The sequence below is a fragment of the Ruditapes philippinarum genome, unplaced genomic scaffold (assembly GCF_026571515.1).
Source record: "Ruditapes philippinarum isolate M1 unplaced genomic scaffold, ASM2657151v2 ctg8019_1_1_1_1, whole genome shotgun sequence".
Taxonomy (NCBI): Eukaryota; Metazoa; Mollusca; class Bivalvia; order Venerida; family Veneridae; genus Ruditapes; species Ruditapes philippinarum.
The window spans coordinates 57,758-70,691 of NW_026859564.1; the positions used below are offsets into that span (position 1 = coordinate 57,758).

At 32.5% G+C, this 12,934-nt stretch overlaps 1 protein-coding gene across 1 annotated transcript; it reads left to right on the forward strand.

The window, feature by feature from the left end:
- The first annotated feature begins 496 nt into the window (after nt 1–496).
- On the forward strand, nt 497–10,892 carry LOC132757039 (uncharacterized). Its single transcript, XM_060748218.1, has 5 exons — nt 497–2,184; nt 2,454–2,612; nt 4,157–4,408; nt 5,086–5,239; nt 5,769–10,892. Exons 1-5 carry the CDS (start codon nt 1,642–1,644, stop codon nt 8,564–8,566), a joined length of 3,906 nt encoding a protein of 1,301 aa, XP_060604201.1. The 5' UTR covers nt 497–1,641; the 3' UTR covers nt 8,567–10,892.
- Nucleotides 10,893–12,934: the final 2,042 nt, after the last annotated feature.

Genomic DNA, 12,934 nt, shown 5'->3' on the forward strand with positions numbered 1-12,934 from the left:
CCTTAAGAAATATACAAACATATTTATTTCATATGTGTATTTTTGGAACTTTTATATCAGTTAAAAAACTTCAGGAAATAGATATACAGGTTTTTGCACTTAACTACGTTCAGTAACACAAGAAGTGAAGTTAGTTTTAACATGTTTAAAGCATTGAAAAATACATGAACAAATGTATGATATCAAAGACATGATATCGAAAATCATGATGATGATTATGATAAAGTTGATGATGATTAAAATGATGATGATGATGATGATGATGATAAAGTTGATGGTTATGATAATGATGATGGTGGTGGTGATGATGATGACATGATGATGATATCAACGACAATGCCGACGATTACAATGACGTTTATTATAATAAAAAACGAGAAAAAGTATCTGTACAATAAACAACAGCTTAATTATAAAGCACAAATAGAAATTAAAATGTCATTTCTATAACGAGTTAAATTGATATATTGTAGTTATTATTTTAGGAGCCATAAGAATTATTTCAAATAAAGATACGTATATAAAAATGCGCGACGAAATTTCTGAAGATTTCGGTTGAGAAAGAACTGTAACTCGTGGTGTACTCTTCTAGTTATTCATTTTTGGTTTTGACCCTTTTTTCAATGTTTATTAATGTACAGTATATGGGAAAATGTGATACATAACATCTAGTTTTCTCCGCGACAACAAGAAATATGAACTTATTTAGTAACGGCGCTTCTTGTCCTTGAATTTCATTAGTAATACCATTGACCGGGTGGCCGTTGTAAGACCACTTTTAATAACAGCCACTGTTCCTTTAATTCATCTTTGTTCCTCGCCTCGCGTGAAATTAAACAAATATTCATTAAATATAATATAGCTAGGAAATATGAGTAAAGTTTGCAGTCATGATAACTTCGTAAGCGCTACAAAATATGCACATAGCATATCACTAGGCACAAAATTGTAACCTTAATAAACCCGAGTTGATAAGCGAGGGTAATATATATATTGACACAATAAAGCATACAAACTTTTATATAAACCAGTATATAGCATGTATAGCATGCTTAATGTCCCGCATTATTGCTAGCTTTAATTTAAAAGGAATTATTAAAGTCCATTTGTATATAGACAGCATATCAACCACACGTGAATCTGGATTACAGATTACAAACATATGAACTTGTCGGTACGATAACTTGATAAACAGGTATAAAAATAGAAATGGAAAATACTAAAAATGATACTTTATTTAGTATCGGAAAAACCAGCTAAATTTGCTTTCTTTTGGAGGAAAACATCTTTCTGTTTTAAAGAACATTTGTGGAGATAATGTGATCTATTAAACGCTGTAGGGTATGGCATTTGAAAACATATAGGCTTATGAGTTGTTTATACATGTATATAGTGTATCAATTAAACACACGTATATAATCGGAATAATTGACATTGCCCAGTCAATCTACATAACTGATAGTGAAAAACGAAAGTTGTTCTTTTTCATTAAACGTGAAAGAAAAACGAAAGCTGTTCTTTTTCACTAAACAAAAGAAGGAAATTGTATTATTTGCAATTGAACTAAAATGTATTCCTACAGATATGAAATTACATCGTGTAAGAACGTTAATTGATTAATGGAAACCCATCAGAGACAAAATGCCGACTGCCGAAAAGATACAAGACGGTTATTATCGAAATTGGGTAAGGGGCGTCTTGGGATTATTCTTTCTTCAAGAAGGATTGCGAGACTTTGTTGACAGAATTGTTAAAAAGCATCATTCAAATGCGTTGCAAAGTGTTCGCCAACTAGTTGATAACCCAGCCGCTCAATGTTCAGGGTGTTGTGTAAGCAATATTTTACCTGCACATGCAACAAGCGGAACGTGTATACAGAAAAATGGCAGACATTGCAACTGTAGGCGTAGAGCTAACAGACACTGCTCATTTTGTAGTTACATGTATGATGAAATAATTCAGCAACATCGTTTTGCCTCTCCTAATTGGGAAACAGAGGCAAGCTTGTGGTCCACAGATCATTGGCAATTTGCAAAATGTTTCCTTAACACAACAAGCAAAAATGGAGAAAATTCTGCACTTCTGACCGATGCCGCAGGGCTACTTAGTATCATCATCAACACTAAATTTGTTCAAAATGAAATAGCCTGCGTTATTAATGCACCTTATGACGACTTTTGTGAGGTAGGCTGTTTTACGCTTCTTAATATGATTTTAAAATCTGTTTAAGAATCAGTCATTAAATGTCGCAATTATATATTGACATGCTAAAGGTGAATTGCGTGCTATGCATTTTGCTCATATAATATATACACGCATTACTTTCTAAAACAAATATATATTTCATGAAATTCCCATAAAGCATATACATGTATTATCAGTAGATTCTTTAGTTATGTGTCATGAAATACCCATGGTCCACATATTATCAATAGATGTTTTAATGGTCACAGGCACGTCTTTCAAGAAATGAGATTCTTCACAGCTCAAATCTACGACTGACTGATATAGAGGTGGCAAATCACCTGCAAAAAATGATCACAGTTCTTGAAGATGCAAAAACATTGGCGCATGATCCCGCTGCGAAAGCTGCAGTCGAGAAAATAAAGAACGTGAGCAAATTACCTTTCTGTATGGTGATCTTTTATGAAAATAAAAAAGTATTTACAATATTCATTACATGAATCGTGATTCATAAAATGAATCGGGTTAATGAAATAGATACTTTAAGGTAATGACAGTAACTGTTATTTACGACATTTTGCCTTTTTAATATGTTAAATATTCAAATTTATATAAACTTAAATGAAACACCACAAAATTTATCATTTTTATAAATGTATCATTTCTTAAATGTGAAACTTCTTCAAATAGTAGTCGAAAGTGTTCTAGCATTTTGGGCAAATATCAATTGTAATTTACGATTCCTGTTTTTAGATGAACTGGATGTGTGGTGATTTAAAAATAATAACACACCAAAATAGAATATATAGGACAACTGGTTTAGTATCTTCCATTGTTGTAGAAGTTAGTGGTTACTCCGAAAAAAGTCGATATTTACATAAATCTCTCACTAAATATTTATGTACAAAAAGATTCTTCAAACTTTAATCTAAACCAACTGTAAGAATAATCATACAGTTTCACTGTAGATAGTTTATTTTTTACAACGAGTCAGCGATACACTGAAGTGTATCAGATTTCAATGTACAGTTTCATTTATAGAGTATAAAATATATCTACATGTAAAGGTCAAATCGTTTAAGCTAGCAAATATGTGAATATGTGAGGTTTTGAGAGATTTAGACACGCTGATAGTGTGTAGCGTTTATTTTTTTTGCTGAGATGTTTTGAAGGGAGTTTTGTTGATTTGTTGAAGTTGGTTGAATGTTATTGTGGTGATCTTAATTGATCAGGGTTAAATGGTTGTAATTAGTTGTTTTGGTTGTTGAGTTCTATCTGTTTGTGAAGATATAATTGGTTGATATTGGTTGAATGTTGGTCTGGTCAAGATTTTATTAGTTGATGTTTTGTTTTGAGGATATATGTAAATATTGGGTGCTTTAGTTTAAATTGTTTTCTGATGCTGATTAGATTGTGTTTTATTGTGTTGTTTGGTCAAAAGTTGTTTAGAGATTTGGCTCGCCAGGTGTCTTGTTTTGTTTCGTTTAACAGACGTATACGTGAAAAGATATTTCGTATAAAATATAAGTGGTTGATAAATGACGTGTACTTGTTTTGGGTGTAAATAATGATCAGAGTTTGTTGTTTAAATATATATATGGATTTGAGATAGAAAAAAGATAAAATACCTAAAAACCTGAAACAAATAGTGTTAACTAAACAATTACCAACTGAGAATATTTCAATTTTATGTCAGGCTGCCCAGCCCCCATATCTTGGAAATTGGTTCTAGTATTTATAACTAAATCTTTCCGTAGATTAAATAACAACAAGGCAGACATTTCTCCTGACACCAACTTCCTAAACAAATTATATTGTGTATATAATTAGACATTACTTTTATATTTAAGCGGTATTAAAACACACAGAACGAATGCTATATAATAAACAACTCTCCATGATTCGCATATTATTTTGCGCAGAACTTAAAATGGAACGTCTGTATGAGTAAATGCAATATGTTTTTTCAAAGATCCAGAACGACAAGCTGATTATTACCACTGAGAGTGAAACTAAAGCTATAGAAGTGGCATTGTCAGCGATAGAATTAAAGAAAACAGAATGCATGCAAGAGCTTAAACAAAAAGAAGAAGAATCACTGGTAGCCATTCAGTCCGAAAAAGATATTGCGGTTGCCGATATAAATAACACATTGCAACCAGAAATTGACCAAATCCATCAAGACATGGCAAAGTTGAATACCGGCATTCATAACATTAAAGATGTAAGTTTGTATTAATTATCTTTACTTCAAATCATTTATCGTTCATCATTTATGTATCGAATAAATATTTGTTTGCTTGTTGTTGGTTTTTTAACTGTAGGATTAAGTTGATATATAAACAGTTAATATTCAGTGGAACAGACATTGAAATTAAAACAAGATACTTTGTATTTTGCCCGTTTACGTTAAAATGAATTGATCGATTTTATTCAGCAGTACATGTTTTAAAGAAAATGTCTTTATATTAAGGTATATGACAATGACTTTTTAATTGTTTTATAACAAAAGTAATATGAATTACGACATTTAATAATTTACTTTCCCTATAACATATCTAAAAGTGATACTTATGGACGACATGTGTATAACATGCTGAGCTTGCTGGGTCGTTACATGTGTTCATATTAAAGAAAATCTAATAAAAGGAATTCTTATCTTTACCCTGTTGTGACAAAAAGCCATAAAGTCTCACCAGGCGCTATACAGTTGGTTGACTTACTTTAATTTTTGTTCACTATATCCACTAAATAGATAAACTTTTAAAGTCTTTAGAGAAACTCAGCAGGAGTACGAGTTAAAGATTTGAACGAATACAAAAAATTGTTAAAAGTTATGTTATGGAGCATGTGTAAAATGTATAACTAAATTGACATATTTAATATTTAAATACGATATAGCGGGTGACTAAGACAGAAAACGCCATTGACACATTAAGAAACTATGCTGCTGATTTGAAATTAGACATAACAAAGCTAAGAACATGTGTTACTGAGCTAGACAACAGAAAAACAAAACAAGAAAAACGACTTGCATATCTTCAGAAAAAACAAGGTACTAGACTGAGTCAATTAATCTTATTAATTTAATTTTACTTTGATAATGTAAAAATTAATAATTATAACAATCTTGGGACAAAGTTATATACAGGATTTTCATTAATGTGTTTGGTCCAATTATTTTTAAAACAAAGTGTCCAAAATGATATCCTACATGTTAAACAAGTGAAGTGCAATTGTTATATGGGCAAATGTTATTGTGCTGTCATTTATATGCTTAAAAGTTTAATATGCACCTGTTTTTATCTGAATCTTTTGAAGTTTGGTTTGAAGTCATAGCTATTGAACTTGACTTAACAATGATACATCTAAAAAAATATGTACCTAATATATGTCTGCATAATCTGATACAGTATATTGTGTTTAGAAACAAATTGTCTTCGTAATAGTTCATTATCAAATCAATGCGCATTACTATCACCTCAACTATATCGATATTGAGAGCTGATATCTAAAGTTTTTGTCGACAAATTTATACAAACATTGAAACCAAAAATTAATGTCATCTTATCTTTGAATTATAGATTTGAAAAGGTATCTTATTGAACAGTATGAAGATTATTTGACATCGGACATTTCTCCGTTTATACCCGAAGAAGATGTTCATCTGAGTAAAGTGTTCGTTCCTGTTAAAATGAAGCGAGCAAATGATGCAAAATTCCATGGAAAGACAACATATACAGCTATTGATTCATTTGACAGTGTTATCTATAAAGACGATAAGCTTATGCATAATGTGTTCGTTTTAGGGGATGCAGGTACTGGTAAGACAACTTTTTGTAAGGCCTTGATTTGTAAATGGTGTGAGGCAAACTCTGAGGGCAATTATGACCAACGCTTAGTTCTTCCTTCCATTATCAAGGGTGAAGGGTCAAAAGCGTCTCATGAATCTGAAACAATGAGGGGGTTCGAGTTTTTGTTTTATGTCTCTCTTAGGCACACATGTGACGAACGATATATTGAGGATATGATTTACAATCAGCTTCTTAAAACTGATCAAAAAGATTTTCTCTCTGAAATCTTTGTAACCGAATCAAATAAATGTATTGTAATACTTGACGGCCTAGATGAATGGAACCCGCGCAAAAGTAGTGTTCGACCTACACTACGAAATGATTTTCCAAAGGCAAGGTTCAATTACGTGAAAATTACTACCAGTAGGCCATACAAGCAAGATTCTCAAGCAGATTTGCGAATTCTCCTTGAAGGCATTGGTAAAAAATCTGTAGATCAATTAACGAAGTCTACTGTGTCTGAACTGAATAAAAAATTTCAGTCACGCATGTTCTTTTGGAAATTTCAAGATGAGGTTAACAAAATGAATTTGAATGGGTTGTGTAAAACTCCAATTCTCTTAAAACTTCTTGTCTGTATCTGGTTTGATGAACAGTCATTAGGTAATTCATACTGTGGTATTTATAGCTCTGTTATCAATGTCATGATCAAGCATGCAAATGAACGTTCAATGCACGATGAAAAGTTTCAGAGAATCAAGTCAAGTTTAGTTTCGCATGCAAAGCATTTGCCCCTATGTTTTGACGGCAAGGAAGCCTGTCTTGAAATGTCGTCTCTTATTGCTTCGTTAAGCAAACTTGCTTTTAATGCACTTTTTACAGAAAATCGTGCATCGTCCCTTGTTTTCAAACAAGATGAAATAATCAAGGAAGGATTACAACATGAAGATATAGAGTTTAGCAAGCAAATTGGGTTACTTTCGGTGTCACAAGTACCTGGCCGTTCGGTCATACATCGATTCCAGTGTTTTACTTTTCCGCATAAAAGTATACAAGAATATCTGTCAGCGGTTCATCTATCTGATATCATATCAGAAACTGATCCTCTAAACGAACAGATTAAGAAAGGTTTTGGTTCCAGAATCATGCTGATTCATAATGCCATTGTTTTGAAGTTTCTATGTGGAATAAATCTTGAAAAAGCAGTAAAGGTTTCAAGGTATATAGCAGAATCGATGGGTGGTGATCAGAATATTAGCTACTACCGCAAACACATGCAAGACCAGCCTCAATTTAATGAGCACTACGTTGCACAATGTGATCCTTCCGTCACTGAATATCAAGATGTTCTTTATGATTGCATTAGAGAAGGAAAGGCTTGTGGTAAAAACAAGTTAAACTTTCACGTGTCCGATCTTGATATTAACATTAATACAAAGATTAGAACTGTCTTGGATGATCTGGACATGTCATCTTTAGTCACGCTTCGTATTCATGATGACCTATCAGCTATAGAAAACAATTTTCTAAATAAGTTTCTGCGGCAACAATGCGCGAATCTACGCTGCGTTGTTTTGAAGAACATTTCTTTGACATTAAGTCAATTTGAAAAGGTCATGCTGAAAACTGTGACCTTGAAACTCGATCATGTCAACTTTTATGACGTTAAAGGTCATGATGACAGCTTAGAAGACTATCAGTTTGACAAAGTACATACCAAAGTCAGAGAACTGGTAATATCAAACGTTCAACTGAGTTGCGTCTGGCTAACTAAACTCCTATCAGTAGTGTTCAAAGCATCAGATCTTAGAATGTTGGACCTTCACTGTATACGGTGTATATCGCCATGTGTAAGGCAATGGCAGACGACAAAAGATCGTGTAGCGGTTCAGGAAATGCCGATGTTAACTCAGTTAAAGCTAGAAGACAATGAGTTTCCGAGAGATATACTTGATTTTTTTGCTGTGCTATTGATGTATTCAAAGCAACTCAAAAACATCCAATTACAAAATATCAAAAGTAATTTGGTTTGTTCCTGCATGTCGTTGCATTTGTACAAGGCGGTAAATTTCGAAACTTTAGTTTGTACAGCATCAAAACAAATATGTTTCAGAAATTTGGAAATTGGCAGAGGGCCTCTCAGGGACATGTGTTCAATCCTTTCATTTTCAGAGGTAGTGGAGCTTCATTCATTGGCAATGTCTACATCCCAAATGGAAGAGATATTGTCACACATTGCAGTCTCGTCAAGTCTGAAAAAGTTGTCCATTTGTAAAGTAGACGGTCTGTTGTCCGACTTAAAAGACGATGACGTACTGGATTTTGAACTCGTAATGCCAGTATCTCCACTGCCCGAGGTAAAGGTATTTGAGTTAATTGACGTCAAACTGACGCATATCCATATGGAGATGATACTTTCAATTTTGACACGCGCTGTAAAGTTTACAGAGGTACACATGAAAGATGTGAAATGTCAATGCCAAGACGAGTATGAAGACACGTGTGTCTTAAATAAAATCAAACAAGTACTTCATAAAAAAGTATCCGGAGTGAACACATTGTCAAACGAGTTGCATATACGGAGCTAAGATAAAAACGCTCTTTATTGGTTGAAATGTTCTAGACATCAGTGTATTGTATTTAACCCTACACACATGAGAACTATGTGTCACGTTCAAAATGACGGCAGCTCCATTTTTTTTAAAGATTAAACTGGTTTTTTGACCTTTTGTTTGAAAAATAAAACCCTTAATTTACTTATACTGATCAGTAAAGGTCAAAGACATTAGACAAAGACTTTGTTTTTGTGGCTTATGTCCACATTATTTGAATATAGTTCTGGAGGAATAAACGAAAACGATCTATTGAATGAACCAATCATTGCGTTGTCTGTTCGTCACATATGTGCCTTTTGTTGCAAATATCTGTCACATATATTGGCTTGACATATCTTTGAAGAATACATTGCTTCTCTCAAGACCTGCGATAAATCCCATTTGATGTTTATTTTGGTCATTATTATATATATCAGAATACATTAAATGCTTTACATTGCTTTTACTAAGTAAACGTACTACTTTTGCATTTCATTTTTGGTGTTTTAAATGGCATCAACGAACAAAGCCTAAATGCAATTTATTCAATTGTGTTCACTTTTTAGAATTGGATTTATTTTTGTGTTTGTTGTTATTTTGTTGTTGTTCTTTCCTTGTTTATTATTTTTCTTTATGTCGTTTCTGTTTTTACTCTTCAGATATCTCTTTCGATTAGAATTTCACATATTTCGTCATTAAGGGCTTTAAAATGAGTTAAACTGCTGATTCACGTAAGATTTCTTTATGTTTACTGGACTGTAAGTAATCATCTCTCAAACGATTTATCTTGATACAAAATCTTAAGATAATTATCTATTATGATGTAAATAACGTCAATAACGTGTTTATATTAAACGCTTTAAACACTGTATTTAATCATTTAAATGTTGAGAGTTTGTGTTTTTAGTGTAAATGTTTTGTTCTTTGTTTTTGGTGTTTTTTTTCTTCAGTAATTATCAAAAGCGTTATATAATGTATATTTGTTCAAGCAAAAAAGCTCAACTCTTACTCAGGGTCACAAAATTTATCAGATGATATTTATTTACGAATGCATAATATAAGACTTAAAGAAAATAACCTCAACATCTATATATTCGCAGCATATTTAAATCATAAAGTTCGGTATGTGTTTAAATTGGACTCAAGGAATGCTTGAATACATAACATTTCATCAACGTTGAACTTGTTTAAATTATTTGTTTGTTAGGGTTTTATGTTGTTTTATTCTTTTTGCAAATTATACCTTTTAGGCACAATGTGTTTCTAAAATATTCTTTGTGTATAGTTGTTTTGTATATCATATTCACAATATTAATGTACGACATATTTTGTATTGATTAAAACATAAAAGTCCCGTATAATGTAACTGTTTTGTTGTTAGATTTCGGAAGTACAAACTGCATACCCTATAATATATCAATCGTGTAGGTCATATATACAAATGAAATTTAACTGAAAACATTATTCTAAATTCTGTAATTAACGATGCAGTCACGTGTTATATTTCTGAAAAACAGTTTTACTTTGCAAGGTCTACGGATATGGTTTTTGTTATGGTTTAATTTTTATTATTATTGTTATTTTTTGCGTGCTTACTTTTCGATTTCCGTACCAGATTATTGTTGTCATTTACAAAAAAACGTTGGCTTTATTATTTCATATTAAACTGATATCGGAACACGTCGATCATTATGCATATAATAATTTTGGAGTTAATTACGTATTGGAAGTAGTTCTACCGCGTGACTTCAGATGTAAACAACAACAGAAGATGTTATCTTTATATAATGATTAACAGATGTATTTATTTCACATCGGATGGAAAATAAAGACAATTTCAGTAAAATTTGGATTGAAAAATATTTTTGACAATCAGTATCAATTAAAGAATGACCATTGTCAACCGATTATAATCAAATCCGATAAATCACCAAAAGGGTTACAGTTTGTATTCCGGTTTCTTAAAACTTAAAAGTTAGTATGTAAATAATTTACTTTCTTACATGTATATATTTTAAGTAGACTTGTACACGATATAATGAACTAACGCAACAAGTCCCGTTATTTACATGGTTGACAATATGTTGACATATTTAGATTTTTTGGTTAGAATTCGTTCTGTTTTCATGCTTATCCTAAGTTTGTGCGACTGATTCTATTTTTATGTCGGAGGTTATATTTTGTCATTTGTTTACATTATGTTGTGCTACGTATTGAATTTTACATTTTTGTAAAGATTATGTCGCATAAAGTTATTTTTTAACTTTCTGATTATTTTTATTGAAACTGATAATTTTTAGCAATACAACGATATTATGTACTTTTTGTTGGTTTTTTATTTATTTATTTTTTGGGGTGGGGGATCGGAGTTAAGTAACATCGACATTGTTGTTTATGGCATATAACGGGCACAACTTGGCACCTGAGTAGAACCACTTACCATCCGCAAGCCAGCTTCCTCATTAGAAAGAATCTAAGTCCCATGCATGGGGGAGACTCGAATCCACAGCTGGTACATAATAACGTAGATAATTAAGGTTGTGGCGCCGTTATATGTCGCAACGCCGCTAAATGTCGCAACCACCGCTAAATGTCGCAAAATCTTCTACCGTTAAATATCGCAGTTGTAACGCTTAATGTCGCACGATTTTCCTTACAGTTAAGTGTTGCAACACCGCTGTTAAATGTCGCAATATCTAAATTCAAGTACAAAAACTAGTATTATGTCAATATTTAAGTTAATTATGTAGATGAACTTGGAACCAGCTGTGTCTCAGATAGAAAAGGATTTACTGCGACGTCTAAAATACTGGGTTGAAAATAAAGTAATATTTGTCGGTATTATAAATAACGATTGACGACCATTATTTATGCCAAAGGTGATGAAACGCATTTATATTTTTTTTCATTTAGCAGCCAAGATGTTGCAGGTTCAAGCTAGAGGATTGTCCCAGACATATTCAATTAAAATCTAATTTTAGATCAGTATTTTTATACTGCGTGTCGGCCTTTCATCAACAAGCATGTTTTAAAGGATTGATAGGTATAATTCTATCTAGGTATTATCATAATGTCACAACTGAATTAGTTTTATAAATTTCATTGATGCAAACAAACCTGATTACTTTTTCGCTTATTTCTTCTTTCTTTCTTTTTTCATTGCCAGTAAAAAAGTATACTCATGACCACTTAATGCTTTTGAACGTCTCCATCAAAATCTGAAAATCATCTAAAAAAGCGAAGGAGGACGGCAGAAGTCTAACATGACGGGCTGATGATAATACAAGATGACACTTACATGTTAAAAATAATATTATTTGATTTTACTTACTTTGTTTTAAATGGCAACAAACGATGTAATTGGAAATTGTTGCGCGTTCACCAGTCAACACAACCAAATTCCATCGCATTTTCGGTGGTTTTAGCACGGATACCAGTAGCAATTCAATGCAAAAAACTTGTTCTAAAAGGTTCTAAAGTAGATAGAAAATCTCATCTAGTTATATCATGTATCCCATTTATGATAGTTTGATGCCGTTGAAATAAATGCAAGACTTTGCCGATAAGTAGTCTTAAAGATTGAATGTGTTTTAGACAAAAAAGCTCAAGGCATCGCCTGAATTTAAGTAAGGTATATCTAGACTTTGGTATGGCCTGAATTTGTCGCGTGGTAGGTAAAATGATAGGTCACTTATCTATGCCAGGCGTAGATAAACTAGTGTATGTTATGTAGCAAATCTTCATCAAATATTTCATATTAAAGAAAGTCCATAAATCACAAATATCTGTAATGATTGACATTAATATCATTTTAAGCCATTCGGTTAAAAGGTATATAGCTGGAGTTCAAGCATGGGCAAAAATGTAGACGGTCACGGAGTTTTAGGTTATATTCTATTGCGTTATTCAGTATGAAATCCTAAATAAGGTCTGCAAAATTAAAATGGAAGTGATTTCATGCTTTTTGCTGGTGACAAAGGCAACTAAACCAAACACAATTATACACAAACGCACACTCACGCACACACAAGCGTACGTGTACCGTAGATGCCCGAATTATAATTATTGTTTTATTGGGTCTTGAACTCATCGAACATATTGAATGTGCGTAATAAGATTATTAATGAGACATCGCCCCGTCCTTCACTTCAGTGTTATTATATTTTTCTGGTCCTTCGGGGTCATTGATGCCAGCACTAATAAATGTTGATGGTTGAGTACCGCTCAAGCCGGTGCTAGGTGCGTGAGGGATGTTGCTACAGACTCAATCAAACCGAGTCTGCAATTTTCATGTAATTTTGTTGTTAATGTTTCCGAGGGATCACTTTGTTTCCTCTGTCAATAAAAATCAAGTTAGAGGCG